The 18,434-nt window shown below is 58.5% G+C and overlaps 1 protein-coding gene across 1 annotated transcript in view; it reads left to right on the top strand.

The window, feature by feature from the left end:
• The first annotated feature begins 560 nt into the window (after positions 1-560).
• FGF18 (fibroblast growth factor 18) overlaps positions 561-18,434 on the top strand; it is a 33,399-nt gene continuing 15,525 nt past the window's right edge. The window contains exons 1-3 of the mRNA XM_045792152.2: positions 561-1,186; positions 1,360-1,396; positions 14,646-14,826. Coding sequence (XP_045648108.1) covers positions 1,155-1,186; positions 1,360-1,396; positions 14,646-14,826 — 250 coding nt within the window. The 5' untranslated portion in view covers positions 561-1,154. The remainder of the gene's footprint in view (positions 1,187-1,359; positions 1,397-14,645; positions 14,827-18,434) is intronic.

The raw sequence follows: 18,434 nt of genomic DNA, 5'->3' as shown, positions 1-18,434 counted from the left end.
CTGGGACACGCCACGGTCCTGCGTGGACTCACAGGGCGGGCGAAAACGAAGCCCCTTAAACGGAGCCGCCCCAGGGGCTGGGCCTGACCCGCCCCCTCCCGGCTCCCCACTCAAGCGCTAGTGGGTGTGAGTGAGTGCTAGTAGCGAATGTGGGTGAGTGAGGACGCTCCGCATCTAACTGCGTTCTTGGGGACTGCCGCCTTCCCAATTCGGGCAGCATTTGCGCCGCGGCGCGGGTCATTGCGCCCGGGCGCAGAGCTCCGACGGCTTCCAGCGCTCACCAGCTCCAGCCTCTCGGGCTCTGGCCCTTCGGAGCTGCGGGTCCCGTCTCCGAGAGTCTGAGCGCCTCCCTCCAACCCGGGGCCGCCAGGAGAAGGAGGAGGAGGCAGTGGAGAGGCCGCGGCAGGCAGGCAAGCAGGCTGGGCCGCCTTTGATGTGGGCGCGGCGCACCCAGCCGAGCTGAGCGCCCGTCCGGCCGCGCCCCGAGGGGGGAGCCCCCGGGCCCCGCATCCTCATTGTGCCGACTCGGGCCCGGGCCCGCCCCCGGCCCCCCGCCCCCTCGCCGCCCGCGCGTAGAAAACGCCCCGGCCGCCGCCAGTGGTGGGAGGCGGCGATGCGCACGGCCGGAGAGACGCGGAGGAGGAGACATGAGCCGGCGGGCGCCCAGACGGTGCGGCCGTGACGCGTTCCCGCTGCAGCCGCGCGCCCCGGCCCTGGAGCGCTGACCTCTGGCCCCGCACAGCCCCGCTCCCCGGCCGGAGATCGCGCCCCAGCTTCAGCCCCGCCGCGCATGCTGCCCCCGGAGTGAACCGAGCAGCCAACCTCCCGCGGACGCCCGGACGGCCGGCCGGCCAGCAGTGAGCAAGCTTCCCCGCACCAGCCGGGCGCCTCCTGCACAGCGGCGGCCACCCCGTAGCCCCCGCGCCAGCCCGGAGGGCGCAGCGCTCGGGAGGAGCCGCGCGGGGCGCTGATGCCGCAGGGCGCGCCGCGGAGCGCCCCGGAGCAGCAGAGTCTGCAGCAGCAGCAGCCGGCGAGGAGGGAGCAGCAGCAGCGGCGGCGGCGGCGGCGGCGGCGGCGGAGGCGCCCGGTCCCGGCCGCGCGGAGCGGACATGTGCAGGCTGGGCTAGGAGCCGCCGCCTCCCCCCCGCCCAGCGATGTATTCAGCGCCCTCCGCCTGCACTTGCCTGTAAGCGCCCGCGCGCGGGGCTGCCTACCCTGCTTGGCCGTCTGTCCGTGTGCCTGTGACTCTGTCTGCCCTCCCGGCTGTTCGTCTGACTTTCCGACTGCGTATCTGTCTGTCTGTCCGCGCGCCCCCCTCCCTCAGGCCCCACTGACCACCTCTCCATCTCTCTCTCGCAGGTGTTTACACTTCCTGCTGCTGTGCTTCCAGGTACAGGTACGTAGGATCCTGACTCTGACCTCCCCCTGCCCCTGCCTCGCGGTACAGGTCGACCCCCTTCCCCTGGGCCGCGCCCCCTCCCTGTTCCCCACCCCTACTGGGCGCCGAGCCCAGTGCACCTGTTCCCAGGGCGCCAAAGGGCGGCTCCGCGCGCGCCCTGCGCCGGCGGGGGACCAGCCAAGGGCAAGGGGCTCTGCTGCAGGGCTCAGACTGGCGCGGCCCCTGTCGGCCTGGGCTGGGAGGAGATCTCGGGAGCCAGCGGACTCAGCCGCTGCAGTGTGCCCAGCTCCAAGCTCCCTGCCCACAACGGGCGAGGAGTTGGGACCTGGGGATTTTTTTTGCCAACCGTCCCTTAATATCTCCGCTCGCTCTTCCAAACAAAAAGGCTCTTTTGAGCCGAATGGATTTTGAGTCCAGGGAGAAAGCTTCAGTTGTAAATTAGTCTGTGGTTTCAAAGGCGTTTGCAGGGGAGAGAGAGAGAGGGAGGGCGGGAGAGAGACAGAGACAGGTCTAGGAGAGACTAGGTGAGAGGTAGCAGAGACGGGCGCTTGGGCTGAGAGGCCATTGCCCTTGAAGCCGCTCCGGAATGGGCCACGCTCCGCACACCCTCGCCCAAGGTGGTGCAGCCCTCGGCTGGTTCCCCGCCTTGCTCCCCGCTCGCTCGCTCTCTGTGAATCAGAAGAGGGCTTGGCGCTCAGCCTGGAAAGCACTTGCTAAAATCTGATCTGTTACTTCAGCAGCTTTCAGACTCGGGAAGGTCTTGGCACGCAGACAGTTGGAACGCTCTGGCTTCCAAAGCCGTGGAAATGAAGGAAAGGGGGGGGGCAGAGAAAGAGAAGAGGGAAAGAGGGAGCGACTTCAGCCCCGATTAGAACCAGACCAGGGCTGCCTCAGTATGGTTGGGGGGGGGTGCAAAGGGAAGGAGAATAGGAAGTGCCAGCTGCCCTAGCCCCCCACCCACCTAGAGCTGCAAGGGAGGGGCCTTAGGAGGAGCTGGATTGGGGCCAAAAGAGATTATCTGCCCCTTCCCCCTCTGGGTTGAAGGCAGGTGTCCTCACAGGGTTAGAGAGGATGCTTAGGTTTCAGCCTTTGGGGTTCCAGAGATGCCCCAGAAGAGCCGAGAGCAGGGAAAATGGTGGCTCTCCCAGCTTTATGGCATAAGGAATGTTGTGTGTGTTGAGTGCTGTTGAGACCCAGTAGCCTCTTTCAGTGTTTGGTGCGGTGGTGGGTCTGCTTACCTCCCCGTCCACTCCTGGAAGGATCATTACCATCGGCATGGACACTGGGCTGGGGGAAGCTAGTTGGGGCTGGGGGCTGTGAGGATGGATGGACGGACGGAAGGACGGACCAATGGGTTCTTCCCCCAGCATTGGCCAGGCTGAGGTCCCCAGTGACTCCTTGAATCAATATAACTGGAGTCAGTAACTTAAAACTGGCTGTTTGCCAAAGCAGATGTGACCCTGTGGTGGCGGGGGCAGGGGTGGAGAATGGCTGGTGTCAGAGAGAGAGGCCAGTGCCAGGCATGGCCTGCCTGATTTTCAGCTGAGTCCCCAAGCAGAGGGCAGGCCCCAGGGTCACTCCAGGGGATCTGCTTCTCTGACCCGGGTGAGAGCTCTTTTCCTGCATGTTGCACCTGGGGCTGGGGGAATGCTGCAGTGGGCATGGAGGTAGAGAGATCTGCGGACTTTGTTGCTCAAGCCTCCTGCTGCCTGCTGCCTCTTGGTCCTTAATGCAGGGCCCAGGAGGGGTTGCTGGGTGGTCTTTGTGTTCTCTGGGGAAGCACGAGGGAGGGAACCCGGACCCTGCATCCCACCTCGACCTCCCGGCCTAGTGCTAGAGCCAGCCTCTCCGGAAAGAGCTGGGTGGTTCAGGGTTAGGACTTCAGGCAGGTGACGGAGCCTCCTCTCCCCCCTGTCTTACCTCTTCCTTTCTTTTCAGACTTTCCCCATCCAAATTGCCATAAGACTGATGTATTTAACCCATGGTCCATGCACCCATAGAGTATCTAAGGTTGGGATTATGGAGGAGGCAGGCCCCTGATACTTTGCACCAAAATGGTGCCCAAATGTGCTTGTGTTTTGGAGAGGGCTGTCAGCTCCCCACAGATTTTCAAAAGCATCTATGATTCCTAAAAGATAAAGAAACGGCAGGCTCATGTCCCCATTCATGGTCTAGGAACAAAGGTGGAGTGGCAATTAGAGGTAGAGATGAGGGGTGGGCCTCAAGTGTTTGTTGCTGGGCGTGTGAAGTCCGGTCCCTGCTGAGGTGGTGTTGAGCAGGCAGAGGCTAGAGCAGCAACTTCCCTGGCAGGGCGTGCTTAGAGGGGGTGACAGGAGCTCCCTTGCTGAGCAGGGGCTGGGGAGGCCTCCCTGCCTGTGGGAAGGGCTCAGAGCTTTGCAACCTGGTGAACTGGGCCTGAGCCCCAGCCTCATCTTTCCTCACTTGTAGCTTCATCATTTGTGAAATGGGTGACCTCGAGGCGGAAGTGATACATGATAGGTGTGGAAGAAGGTTTGGAGATTCTCATCCCCTGAGGAGGGGACTTTGTTCTGCTGGGAAATGGATATACGTATGTCCGTCCCATCCCCACCTCCCTGGTTTGGGGGACTGTTCCAGTCTTAGCAATAGAGTTTCTGGCCTCTTCTCTTCTCCCCGTCCATCAGCCATCAGGCCCAGAATGGGCCCCCACCTCCAGCCACATTTTCGAGAGAGCACAACGGTCAATGCCAGACACTGCCTTCCCCCTCAGCCCCCCATGGGGTGAGCCCCGCCCCTGCTAGCAGCCCCAGGAAGCAGGAAGCTGGGAATTTAATAAAATCCCTTCTCCACACGACTTGGGACACTGCGGATAGCTCAAATCGGAAGAATTTTAAAAATTTCCGAGGGGAGCAGGCGGCGTGACCGGTAAATTGCTTTTCTGCACTTGGCTGAGCGCTGACAATGACACCGGGCTGGGCCTTTCACGCAGCTTGGCCGGCACCTGCCTGACATTGTTCCTACCGCCAGGCTCGGCTAGGTCCTGGCCTTCCACAGACAGGCCAGGCTTGAGGCGGGCCAGGGAAGGGGGGCTTCCACCACCCACCCCTTGTCCCTCCCACAGCAACACTTCCTCTCTCACTGCATGGTGTGTTCGAGTTTCAAAGTTTCCTTCCACTCCCCCTCTTGACCCGACCACCCCCCCACACCTGGCTTCCTCCGTGAGGTTTAGAACCTTTCTTCTAGCTGGCTAGACTAGGAAAGCCAGAGACAGAGTCCTTTGGGACATGAAGAGGATGAGGAGCTGTCCTTTGGGTAGTACTTTTAGTTTCTTAAGGCCGCGACATCATCCGTCTGTCTGTCCAGTCAAGTATTCATTCAACAAATACTTGCTGGAAACCCTCTTCTTGCTGGCCCTGAGAATAAGACTCGTCAGCTCCTGGCCTCAAGATGCCCCCATTCTAGAGGGGAGAGTTCCTGTGGTCCTGCCTCCTGAGAAGTACGGGGGGGGTGGTGGCAAGCACATCCTGCTTCTGTCCACCAAGCAAGGCTCCAAGGCTCTTACATCCAGAAGCTTGTTTCCTTCTTCCTGTCATTCTTCCTCCTGACGTAGGTGGGCTAATATCCCTACTTCACAGTTGGAGAGACTGAGGCGCAGGGTGGGGAAAGGATTTGTTCAAGGCCAATGCTGAGACTCAAGACTCCGGATTCAAGATCTTGTATTCTTTCCGTGACACCAGACGGACTTCTTCAGAAAGAATGCTGGTGGGGAAATGGAGTTCCCAGGGGCATGCTAAGGGTTTTCAGTGAGAGCTTCCCCTTGGAGTCTCACTGGTAGGGTCTCCCTGGTACAGATGATCAGAGCCCAGATAGGTGTCTGTGACGGAGGGCACCTGACTCGGAGTCTGCAGGCCCTGATTTTTCTGGAATGCTCTGGACTGAAAGGGTCCCAGAGCCAGAGGTGGGTGTTTAGAAGGGTAGGGCCTGGGGGATTCAGTAGTCCCTTCCCAGCTTCATTCCCAGCAGGGAAGGGGAGGGGGCACCCTGCCAGCCTTCCTGCAGTCCGGGAACGTCACCTGCTCTGAGATAAGGAGGTCGATTGTTAAAATATCTCGTGGTTGGCACCGCCAGTGTCTGCAGGCTTAGGGTAGCTCTGAGGGCACGTTGGGCCCCTAAAGGGAGTTGGAGGGCGACAGGGAGGAGACTTCCTAGCCTCAGCAGGACCTTGGGATTCTGACGTCATCCTGTAGCAGGAGAGGTGTAGGTGTGGGAAGTCAGGGTGCAGGCACATCAGGCTAACAGCGATACTTGTAGCCTCTGCCAGGCATTGTGTGCTTACGGTGGGACGGGCGGGCACTTCGCACAGCGCGGTGGCTCAGCCTCACGACCGGCCTGCAGTTAGGGACTTCTACCAACAAGCAAGTGAGGTTCCAAGGATGAAATCACCGGCCTCCGGCCACATAGCAAGACAGAGGCGGACCTGGCTTCAACTCTGGGTCACCCTGCTCTAGGCTCCAGGCTTATTAAACAGCAGTATGTGGGTTCTAGAGTGTGCCGGCCTGGTTCCCGTTGTCACCCTGCCTTATCTTCACTGTGTGACCTTGAGCAAGTTACTAAACCTCTCCGGTCTCAGCTTCCGCATGTGTAAAATGGAAAGAAAACAACCAACCGAACAATCCCTGCTTCCTAAACGTGGCGAGCAGGGGTCAGGGCACTGGGAGGACTCCCTTGCCCCCATCCCTGGGTGTGGCAGTGTGGTAAGCTCCCCTTCCCCAGGGCACTGTCCCCTCTTGGTGACCGGGAGAGGGGAGATGTGGGTTGGTTCCTTTCTGAGGGCAGGGGCTTTCTGTTATACCTCTGTGTGCCCCATTTTTTTGCTGGGTCGAGTTGCCACCCACTCATAATACTGTGGCCGAACACTCAGGGATAGGGCAGTGCCAAGGGCCTTGCCAGGCTGGCCCGGGCTGGGAGGAGAGCCACTGTGCCTCAGAGAGGGCTGAGGACTGTTGTCTCCACTTTAGGCCTGAGTGTGAGGACTTGTTCTGGAACATCAGTGGGTAAATTGGCTCCCCAGGCTTTAATCAGGCTGGCTGGTAGGGGCTTGGAGATGTTTGGGGATTATTGCTATGCCATCTTAATGGCATAATGCCCGTGGGCCATTTAAAATGCTCCTGTGCCAAAGATAGGGCCAAGGACAAGCCTCCCGTGGGCCACAGAGCAGCAGCACTCTCAGGACCCCTGGGATCAGTCCTGGCTTTGTCATTGGCCCACTGGATGCCCTCCCTCTCTGGGCCTCAGTTTACACACCTGGGTATCAGCGAGGTGAGCTAGCTGACTTCTATGGAGTTTGAATGCATGGGCTTTGGCATACGGGAGACCTAGGTTTGAGTCGTGTCTGTGCTACTGAGCCAATTTCTTAACGTCTGCCCTTTGCACTTCAGTGTTCCCCATCTGTGAAGTGGGGTGATGAGAGGGACCTTCTTCTTAAAGGTGACTGTGTGGGGGTAAGTGAGATAATGCACACAGAGTAGCTAGCAAGGTGGCTGGCACTCTGGAAAGAACTGAGGAACAGTCGCTGTTGGATCAGTGACCTGTTCCGTGTGTGCGTTGGGTGCGTACCACTCCGCAGGGTGCTGAGGAAGGCTGGGAAGGATGTGTTCCCTGCACGTGGCCTCGGGGCTCCTCTTGCCTAGGTTGAGGGCACAGCCTTTGGACTTAGGTCTGCACCTGATCGTCACCACACCCCTCCCAGGCTGTGTGGCCTTGGGCAAGATCCTTAACCTCTCTGACTCTCCGCGTCCTCATCACGTGGGAAATAGGGATGATAGTGCCACTCCCAGGCCTGTCGAGAGGTGTGACTGAAGTCACGGCTTGGGCCAGGTGTGCAGTAGGTGCTCAGTTATGATGTCGCTCCTCATTAGCAATCAGCAAACACTTATGGGACACTTGTCGCGTGGGTGGCCTTGCACTGGGTTTTAGAGGGGATGCCAAGAAGGCATCCATTCAGCTTTTTTCTCAAAGCGTTCCTGCAAAGAGATGACTGGCACTTTGGGCAGCTTTATTTGCCTCCTTCCCCCCCCCCCCCCATTCCACCTTTGTCCTTTGTCACTGTCACATGACCCAGTGTGTTCTCCGTGGGGCTCACAGGGATGCCTAGGTGCTCAGACCCTGGATCCAGCCCAGCAGATCACACCCTGCCCTGGCCACTTCACAGTCTCATGACGGAGCAAACTGCTTAGCCTCTCTGTGGCTCATTTCTAATGTGGGCATGAGGGTAGAACCTTCCTCTTGGGGCTGCTGGAGGGGTTAATTGTGGTCACCCCAGGGGAAGTACTTGGCACAACACCTGGATCGTTCTAAGTGTTAAGTAAATGTGAGCTGCAGTTAGGCATTTGACTTTGGTGTGTCTAGAGGCCTGTTTGTCTACCAGCTCATGGTTCCTGGAAGTCAGAGGAGGCTGGACCCATCCCAAGGGCCCTACGGCACCTGGCACAGACCTGGTGTGCAGGATGAATGTTGAGTCAGTGAGTTGGAGGGGCCCCAGCTTCTCTGGGGCCAGGCACCTGGATTCAGGCCCCTTCTGACAACAGGCGTGGGGCAAGGGGGCTCAGGACCTGTCCCAGCCCTTGGGGACTTGAGAGAATCTCAGGGATCTGTGCAGGGGGACGGGCTCAAGGGTGCCGTGGGTACTTTGGTGAGGGGCCATGAAACCAGACGGGGGGCCAGAGGATCTGACCAGGGGAGATGCCCCATTTGAATCTTAGATTAGGAACAAGCTGGGTGAAGACACTGTGAACGTGTGTGTGTGTGTGTGTGTGTGTGTGTGTGTGTGTGTGTATAGAAAAGCCATTGCAGGCACATGGGACATCTCTGCATGGAAGCAGGGAACAGCCTGATATGCTCAGGGGACTCCGAGCCAGTTAGAGCATCAAGTTCAGGAATAGGGGTGATGTAAAAGCCCATGGTGGGTGCTGAATGCTGGAATAAAGGGCTTGTTTATTATCTTGCAGGCAGGCCAGACCACTCCCCACCCACGTGCTTTAAGGGATGGGGAATTGAAACAGGGATTGGAGGGAAGAGGGAAAGGAATAAAAGAAAGGAGCTCGAGTCTTTAGGGGTCCTGCCTCCTTCCCCAAGCTAGCTCCAGGACTGACTGCCGGAGGCACCCATACTGACGATCCGTATGGAGAAGGCTGATGTGTGGGAGAGGGGCTTCTAGTGAGCCGCCCTGGGTGGCAGCACCTCCCTCCCATCCTGATGCCTCCGCCCTGCCAATCAATACATTGATAGCCCTGGGAGCTTAATGGACAGGCTGGGGGTGGGGAAGGGCCCTTCGCAACGTCACTGTTCTGGCTGGGTTGGGGACTATGACAGGAGAGGGGGAGAAGCCTGGGGCTGAGGGGTGAATGGGAGCGTGAATCTGAGCCAAACTCCCATCCAGGGGTGGGCTTGGCCTTCCCCCTCATCCTTTCTGTCCATAGATGCCAGCTGGGGGAAATTCATGGGCTCTAGAGCCAGAGGTGGGTTCAGATCTTGGCTCTGTGTACAACATCGTGGGCAAGCCACTGGTGGCCTCTCTGTGTCTCCCTTTGTCATACGGATGGTAATCATTCTGACCCGCCCAGCTTGTGTGAAGAGGAAGGAGACCATGCCTGCGATGTGCTTAGCTCAGGCCCTGGCACAAAGCAAGTGCCCAGCAAGTGGGAGCCAGCCTTAGTTTCACCCTCTCAGAGACTAATCCACAGAGCACGGAGGCTGGCAGCAACTCCTGGGCCCGAGTCCAGGCCCGCTCTCTAGGAAGAGTTTGGGGAGCTGCATTTTGGGGTGGAGAGCGGGGCTGACTTGACCAGGGACCACTCCTGGAGGGGTGAATTGAGAATTTGGAGAAGCCCTGAAAGCCCTCGGCGGGGCTGGCCACGCTGCTGCTGAAGGAGGAGGCAGGCAGGGGTGGAATGCGGCCGGAAGTCTGTGGGCTGCCCCTCCAGGGACCAAGGAGACCCTCCCTTTCTGGGCAGGCTGCCTGGAGACAGGGGCATGGATTGTAGGAGGCCTCAAGGATGGGGACCTGGGCGGGAGGGGGCAGTGTGACCCCATCCTCCTCTGGAGTGGGGGGAGTGAGCTCAAGGCCTTCAGCCCTTTCATGTTTAATCCCTGCTCCAGTCCCTGCCCCAGCTATGGCTTGTGGCCAGAGCCAGTTGCCATCCTGAAGCGATGGAGAGGAGGGGGTGGAGAGAGGGGAGAATGAAGGCTAGACGAGGGTGAAGAGCTGGAGTCCGTGGGCTGTAGGCCGAGGGGGATTTGAATCTCGATTCCTTTGCTCCCTAGTGCCTGACTTTGGACACATGATGCCACCTCTCCAAACCTCAGTTTCTTCATCTGTAAAATGGGGACTATTCTCAAACCAACTCATCGGGTCACTGGGAATTATGTAAGGCATTTAACCTAAGGTGGTTCTTATGTTCAGTGAGCAGTGGCTGTTGAGAAAACAAAACACAAGAAAAAAGAAAAAGAGAACAGTTGTGGCTGTTGTTCCTAATACCATCCTTTTCTGAGATAAATATAATATGCAGTCCCCGATCTGCCAGTGAGAAAACCGAGGGTTAGAGAAGTCAAAGAAATCGGGGATTTGGGGTGGAGCCAGACAACCCGAGAGGTCGGTCAGTGCTAGTCACCCTGCCGAACATGTGTGCCGAAGTGATGCAGGATGAGGCGGATGTCGGAGGAAGGTGGCAGTTGTGGCCCAGGAAGAAATAGAAGCCCCCAAACGTGTCTTCAGAGCAGGAGTGGGTCAGTGAAGCCAAAATCTTCAGCCAGATGGAGCGGGGCTGGCTAATGGATGCCCCGGTAGGAGGGGACCTGGGTTGACATCCGGGAGCTGGCACTGAGATCACCCCAGCCTCTTTTGGAAGGTTCACCCCAAGATGCCTGAGGGAAGAGGCTCGGAAGGTAGGAGAGGCTAAACGGTGGAGGAGCCCGAGTGGACACCGTGCTGTGGGCGGTGGGGAGCCAGGCGAGTGTGCGGTCGGAACCGGCCTTACCCTATGTGTTAGAGAGCTGTGCCCACAAGGATGAGACTGCAGGCCAGGCCGAAGGCAGGGGGGGCTCTGTCCCACCGGGCACCTTGTCTGTGCCAGGGCCTGGGACCTCGGCACACCTTGGGGGAGATTTGACCCTGTCAGGCTGTTGTTGCCTCTGTGCCATTCCTGGATTGGGGAGTGCATATTTCCACCAGAGCCGAAGCTCTCAGGCAGGGAAGGGCTGGCCGGGGGTTAACGGAGGGGGGTCTTAGGCTGCAAGGGGACCCCACTATAGGCCATCCTGCTGTGGGAAAAGCTGCTTTGACCCAAAAGAGAAGCTGGGGTGGGGGGATGGCAGAGTGACGAAGGTGCCTTCCTCTGCCCAAGGACGTGTCCCAGATGTGCCAACCTGCCCACTTGTGACACCCCAGATGATTGTGCCCCTGGAGGGGTGTTAGCCCGCGGAGAGCAGCTTCAGCTGTTCCAGGAAGGCCTGGAAGACAGGCGCCCTCTCAGGCTAAGTGACCTGCCACCCAGTGAGCAGGAAAGCAGGAGGGAGAGAATGTTCCCGAGGCAGATGCTAGAGCTCCCCTCACCCACCTTGCAGCTCTGTGGCCCTGGAAAAGTGCCTCAAAGGTCCAGTCTATTCAGTGAGCTCTAATGGTAACTAGTTCCAGGAGTGGCTAAGGAGGTCCCACGTCTAGAGGGCTTCCCAGCAGAGCGTCTGATAGCTTTAAGTAGGCCCCTTGCCCCCCCCCCCTCTGTGGGGCACTCTGCTTGTCTGGGTAGTGAGTGCTGGGGCTGATTTTGGCCTCAGGTTTCCCTCATCTCAGCCACAGTCATTTAGCAAACGTTCGCCGGGCAACTCCTGGGACCAGAGCTGGAGACCCCAGGATGAGCCGGACAAGCTGCTCTCTGGGGACGATAAGCCATTATGGTAGTGTCCAGAGACCCTAACCCAGCTGGGGGGTGGGGGGCAGAGAAGGCTTCCAGAGGAGGCACCTGAGGGCAGGTGTCAGCTGGGCAGAGGGGGCAGGGTGTCCTGGGCAGAGGACCTGACCTGTGCAAAGGCCTGGAGTTCCCCAGAGGTCTTGTCCAGGAAGCCCAGGGATCTCTCTGCCTTTTCAAAAGGGTGGACTCTGTTTATGTGTCAGAGGCCACCCCTGCTACCTCCCTTGGGAAGGATGTGACCACAGAATGTGGCTTAAATGGTGGAAGCTGGGCAAGATGAATTGTCCCCCCCCCCCCCACATTCTGGGGAAGGGCCACCGGATAGCCCCTGCTGACCCTGGGTCACCCGCACTGCCTCTGTCCAGTGGGCCAGGGAGAAAATCGTTAATGGGAGGCTGGCTTCTGGGGCAGGGCAGCTCCCCTTGGGGACCCGGGGTAAGGAGATTGGTTTGACCTCTGGTCGATAAGGTCTCCTGTGAGCAGGAGGAGAGTTAGAGGACAGGGAAGGAGGCTGGAGGCCTGCCCTTGGGGGAGGGGACAAGGCTAGGCTACCTCAGGAAGTCATTCCAGGGAGGTCGAGGGCCGTGGGTGGGGGGTCTTCAGGACACGTGCCCACCAGGTACGAACCTCATGGGGCACGGAGTTCTTCCCTCTCTGAACATCCGGATATGAGAGGAGGTGGGTCCCAGGGGTCAGACCCTGGCTGTGAATTGGTGACTGGCCATCGAGAATAGTGGGAGTGAAGGGCGTGCACCCTTGGTGGGCCAGCTGCCAGGCCCCACACCCCTGGCTGTGTGGCTCGAAGCAACCGTCTTAACTATTCTGAGCCTTGGTTTGTGCATCTGGTAAGTGGAGGCGATAACCATTCCCACAGTGCAGGGCTGTCTGCAGGGGCGGAGGCAATGGCATCCCCCAGACTGTGACTGTGTCAGAGGTGCCCTGTCTGCAGGGATGGCAGTGTGGTCTCCTTGCATTTCCAGAGAGGCTCTCTGTCCGCAGGGCTTCACTGTGAGCCTCTGAAAGGGCCCCCATGTGCTCTCTCAGTTACGCCTCCTGAGTACCTGCTCTGTGCTGGACACGGTTCTAAGACTTTATACATTTCGTCTGCGTAGCAGCCTGTGGTGTGGGTGCCATTGTCACCCCTCTCACTTTCTAGGGAAGCTGAAGAACAGAGGGCTTGGTAACTTGCCTAGGGCCCCTTAGCGAGGGAAGGGCACACCCTGGGTTCTGACCCTGGGACCTCGTCCTGATTGTGCTGGTAGGGCAAGTGGGGCCCAGCAAAATAGGGCTGGAGGAAGAGGGGCTTTGGAGCCATAACTGGGGCTAATTCTGCCATTGTTTGTTCTGAGACCTTGTCAATTTAGCTTTGGGGTCTCAGTTTTCTCATCTGTAATGTGGGATAATATTTCCACCCTGAGGATGATAGTGAAGGATAAATAATGTGGTCCAGCTGGAGTGCCTGGAGGGCCCAGGGTAGTGACAGGGGACATGTGCAGGTCAGCTTGGGGGCAGAGACCCTGAGCTGGGCCTGGGATGCAGCAATGAGGAGAACACGGTCCCTGCCCTCGGGAGCTCACGATTGAGAGGTGAGACAGATGCTTGGACAGTCCTGGTCCCAAGAGCTCTGCGACGGGCTGAGTGGGCCATGGTCTCATGGGAGTGGGGTCCTGCATGCCCAGCATCATGTCGGACCTCATAGGCACACAAAACAAACCAAGAACACTGTCTGGGCTTCAAGCATTGTTCAACTTTATGGTGAAGATGCGATAGGACAAGCATACATTTAGCAGGGCCCAGGAAAACCGAATTTAATAGTAAATGGAATGACAGAACTCCACATCTTTTCAATGGTCATTTGTTCATTCATTCATGCGTTCAACAAATGTTTGAGTTTCTACTGTGCTATGTGCTGGGGATACAGCAGCAAACAAGAAGGAGATAGCCCCAGCTTTCATGGTACTGCCAATGTAATGTTGGGGGGAGACACACAAAAACCAGATGAGTAGATGTTATGTCAGGTTGGTCAATGTTGGAAGGAAAAAACATAGCATGATAGGTAGAGAGATGGAGAGTGACAGAGGTGGGGGCTGCTTCAGAAAAACAGTCAAAGAAGGCCAGTCTCAGGATGTGACATTGAGCAGAGACTCTAATGAATTAAAGGAGCCAATGTAGAAATCTGGGAAGGAACACTGAAGCCAAGGGAAGAGCAAGTGCAAAGGCCCTGAGGCAGGTGTGCGTTTCGTGTTTGGAATGCTCAGTGGCATAATAAGGCAGCCAATATAACTGGGCGTGAGGGAGTAGTAAAGGATGAAGAAGGGGCTCATCCTGAAGACTTTGAGGCCGTGGTGGGGACCTTTGTCTAAATGTGATGGGAAGCCCCGGGGAGTGTGGAGGGGAGCATTACTCAAGGTGATCGGGTGTGGTGGAAGCCTGACTACCTGGGGGAAGAGTGGGAACAGAAGGCTGGTGAAGAGATGGCGGCAAGTTGTCCAGGTGAGAGGTCATGTTCAGGGAGGGAGACTGGAGGGATACATGTTGGCATAGCCAGAGGCAGCTTCCTAGAGGATGTGGTCAGATAAGAACTAAACCCCTGGGGATACAGGGAATTTTGCTGGGAGAGGCAAGATGAGTTCTTCTCCAAGAGAGGCCGGAGATGTGGGCAAATGCCAGGTGAGTGTGGGTGAGCATGAGGACTCTCTGGTCCTGGAGAGGAGAGCCCCAGGCATCAACTCCTGGAGGATAAGTGACAGTGGATTCTGGCCCATTCCTTCCCAGGGTGACTTGCCAGGCCTCCATCTTTCCCTGCTGTGCACCCAAACAGCAGTTGTATGCCCCCCGATCCTTCTCCCATCTTCATATCGATTTTAATCCCTTACTCCCCACTTGCTCACTTTATCCTCACGGCCACCCTGGAACACAATCAGCGAGGGGCTCTGCTCTACTCTTGTACCGAGAAGGAATCTGCCCAAGGTCACATGAGAAAGCTCCACTCTGTCCTTTTCTCTTTGATTTGGGGCTTTGGTGGAAAGATAGCAAGCTTTGCTGTCCAGTAGACCTAGACCTGATTCTTAGCTTTGCCACTTCTTGGCTGGGCCAGCTTGGGCAACACGCTTCACCTCTCTGAGCCTCGATTGCCTCATCTGTGAAACGGGGATGGTAACAGAGCAGGTATGAGTCTGCGCCGGGGCCTGGTCCAGAGCCGGCACGGAGGGGGCTCTGGCTCCCTGGTGTGAACGTGGCTCCTACGTGCAGGGCACCTGGAGTTTCCAAGGTCGATAGCTGATGCCCCTCTCCCCGGCCAGGTGCTGGCGGCCGAGGAGAACGTGGACTTCCGCATCCACGTGGAGAACCAGACGCGGGCTCGGGACGATGTGAGCCGTAAGCAGCTGCGGCTGTACCAGCTCTACAGCCGGACCAGCGGGAAGCACATCCAGGTGCTGGGCCGCAGGATCAGCGCCCGCGGCGAGGACGGGGACAAGTATGGTAGGTGCCCTCCCCTCCTCCCCACCACGCGCCTCGGCGCCCTCAGGTTCCAGTACCAGTTCTGCGCCGTCCTGGTTGTGCAACCGCACGCCTGGCACCGCCTTTCTGGCCCTCGGGTCCCTGATCTGTAAACCGCAGATGCGGTCGTGCATCCCGGAGAGCCTTGGTGCGAGTGTTGCTGCTTCTCTGGGAAAGGCCAGTGGTCGCGGCGATCTGCGGCTTGCCTGGGCATGGCCTAAAGCCGGCAGCCGCTCCCTATGGCATTGCTTCATCAGCTCCCAGGGAGTGCTTTCTGGATGCTGCTGGCGGTGCTGGAAACCAGCCTGGTGCGAGTGTGGGCGCACGTGGGCGCACATGGGTGCGAGCACGGGTATGTGCTCTGTGAGCTTGATCTTGTACACCTGTGAGGAATGGTGCTCCTAGCACCTTGGGCTATGGTCCCTTTGACCTGCCCTTGACCCTGAAACTGCCCAGCCTCCTCTGGGATGTTTGGGGACCATCACTCACCTCTGCAAGGGGGCTGGGAGGAATGAGACAGCTTGGCTCTCTTCCCACCCCACGCCCCCAGCTCACGAAGACCCTCAGCAGTGGGAGAAACAGACAGGACTCTACTTTCCCAGAACCTTGAGAGGATTTTGGGGACCGGCACTGAGCAAACACTGACGCTGCCCCGCCGGTTCTTGCCTTCTTAGGCCAGGTTCTGGGAGGTGTCCCAGGCCCCTCGGCCTTGGGCAGGGGAGCAGGGGCTGCGGGTGGCCCAGGCGTGGGGCTGGGGCTGCGGTCCCGGGTGTGCACTGTGGGCCTGCCAGCCTAGGCTTTTCTGGGATGATGCCCCGCTTGCCCGCCGGCCCTTGCTCGTTGCAGTCAAGACATGACAACAAGACAAATAATTTCTTGGACCTTTTATCTTGGACACCATTTATTTTCCCTCCGCCCCAGGGCAGGACTGACCTCATGGTAGGGCCCAAGTGTGGCAGCTGCACCGTCACTGGGGGCTGGGGCAGGCCAGGCCGGGCAGGGCTAGGCCAGGCTGGGCTCCCCGTCTCCAGGCCAGCTGCCTCCCTTCTCCCTGTGCCATCACTTTACTGCCTCCATTCCCCTCCCTCCCTCCATCTTTCCCCTTCTTCCTTTCTCAGTCTCGCTGCTGCTTCTTTTCTCCTGACCCTTCTCTCTCAGTTCTTCTCCCTTCCTTCCTGGTGCGCATTCCTTCCCCTCTTTGTCTGTCCATTCTCTGTCTCCCCCTCCCCACCATCTCTGTCCTCCCTGCCTCCCTCCCTCGGATCACAGCTTTCCAGTCCCTCCTCCCCACCTCTCCCAGGTCCTCTGCTGGCCGCCTCTCTGGGGCCTCTGTCTCTCTGTGCCCCCTGCGGTGCTGGGCAGACCCAGGTGGTGCTTTTCCCTGGGATCTGCGGTCCAGTTGCTGCCAGGGAAGGGGCAGCTGGCTGGCCGGGGCGGGAGGGAGGTGCCCTCCTGGGGAGTCCCCGGAGCTCTCACTGGCCCCTCCAGGCTGGGAGAGTACAGGGGGGTCAGACGCTGGTCTGAACCATCTGTCCACACCCTGAGACAGGAGGTAGGAGCTTGGGAGGGAGAGAAACCCAGAAATGGCCACCCCCTCACTCCAGAAGTAACTTGCCTCTCATTTCCTCTGCCTGAGCCAGACAGACACTCAGGGAATGTCACATGCTGTGTGACATCAGGCAGGCTGTTTGCCTCCTCTGGGCCTCAGTTTCCGTCTATACAATACAAGGGTTGGACTGGAGCAGTGCTTCCTAAACATTAACATGCCTGGGAATCACCAAGGGGTCTTGTCAAATGCTGATGTTGATGTCTGGTCTGGTCTGGGGCCTGAGCCCTGCACTTCTAACACACGCCCGGATGGAGCGGCGGGGCCACACTTAGCGTATCCAGGAACTAGCCCATTTTGACTTCTCCAGCCCCACAAGCCCCAGACTGAATCCTTCTTTCTCAAGGAATATGGTTATCACTCCTCCCACCCCCCACAGCCAGGGCAGCATGGAGCTTCGCTGGCTGCTGAGGCTGCTGCGTTGCAGTGTCGCATTAGAAACACAGATGAGGCGAAGGGACCCCATCTGTGAGCCCTGGGAGAGGAAGTGAGACAATGGAGCCAACTGAGGCTTCCACTCTAGATAATCAGTACAAATATTATTGGGAGGGTGATTTATGTGGCCGAGCCAGCCTGGGGGACGGGGCTGCGCTAGGGGCCTGCCCTGCCTGTGGGGGATGGGCAGCTAGTAGTCCCCAGTCAGGCCCGGAGGCCCCCCCACGACAGTCCCTCCTTCTCAGGACTCTGTGCGGCTGGAAGAATGCTGCGGTCAGAAGCCTGCGTTCATCCGCAGTTACAGTGCAGTCTGGGAACCGCAGCAAACACCAAGTATAAACAGGGCCGCCGACACACCTGGAATCTGGAATCCCGACAGACACTCGGAATCGCAGTCAATGGCGTCCTGCGGTGTTAGACTCGGGGCAGGCACAAGGCGCGGGCCCACTTTAGTCCGGGGGCCCACGCCGGAGCACTTGGCCTGCTTCACATCCATCTGCGAGCAGTCTTCGGTATAATCTGCTTAGATGAGCGTGGGGCTCCCACACCCTGCTGTTCCGCAGGAGATCTCCCCAGGGCTCCCCAAAGCTTTCCCCGAGCACTCGAAGGTGCTGAGGGTGGGCCAGGTGCTGGAGGGACACGTGTGCTAGCCAGGAAGCTGAGGGTTTAGGGAGGGGGCAGCTGGCGGGCCGTGGCTCAGGGGAGGGCCACCCTGCCCACCTAGGATGGTGCCATCAGCCTCTCCCCTTCCTGCCCTTGGTCCCGGCCACCTGTGTCGTGTAGGCAGTCGCCCTGGTGCAGAAACAGCGCCAGGAGGCAGGCCACCTGGGTTGTTGCCACTGCTCTGCCGGGGAGCAGCCCGTGGAGCTTGGGGTAAGTGTGTCTGGCTCTGGGCTTAGTTTCTTCCTCAGCCAGGTGAGGATGAGAAACGCCCGCTCCACCAGCCTCTGAGATGATGCACTCGAGCCCGAGGCATGGAGGCATGAGGGCCTCCTGGCTGCGGAAGGCCGGGCTGCCAGTGACAGCACTGGAGTTTTAGAAGAGGAGGCCAGGGGAGCCAACGGAGTCTGCACGCAGGAAGTGGGGAGGGACCCTGGGAGTGGGCATGGTGGTGTGGGGGCAACTTTGCTTTCATAAGCAGTATGATTGGATATTCTTTCCTGTTTTCAACTTAAGGAAAACAAACAAACGACTCAATGTTTTGCAGTAGGCCAGCCTCCCAGGACTGACTGCGCCCAGAACAGCCCCCAAGCAGGCCGCTGGAGGGGTTGTGTCAGCCAGGAAGGTGATCTTTTGAGGGGATGAGAATGTAGACTCCGGAGATTTGAATCCAGCTCCTCCACTTGTGGGCTGGAGATCTGCGATCTGAGTCAGCCTTTCTGATGCTCTTTGCTCTTCTGTGAGATGGGGTAATGGAAATGAGAGCATCTCTTACACTCAAAGGTTGTATGGTTATTAAAGCAAAACATATGAGTAATAACTACTTAAACTCATGGCTGTTGTATGGATGTGTGGGTACCTTCGTGGGCTCTGGTAGAGGGTCCCCTCT

This window comes from Ursus americanus, chromosome 15 (genome assembly GCF_024610735.1).
Source record: "Ursus americanus isolate L20-20 chromosome 15, mUrsAme1.1.p, whole genome shotgun sequence".
NCBI lineage: Eukaryota > Metazoa > Chordata > Mammalia > Carnivora > Ursidae > Ursus > Ursus americanus.
This window is presented reverse-complemented; position numbering and strand designations above follow the sequence as displayed.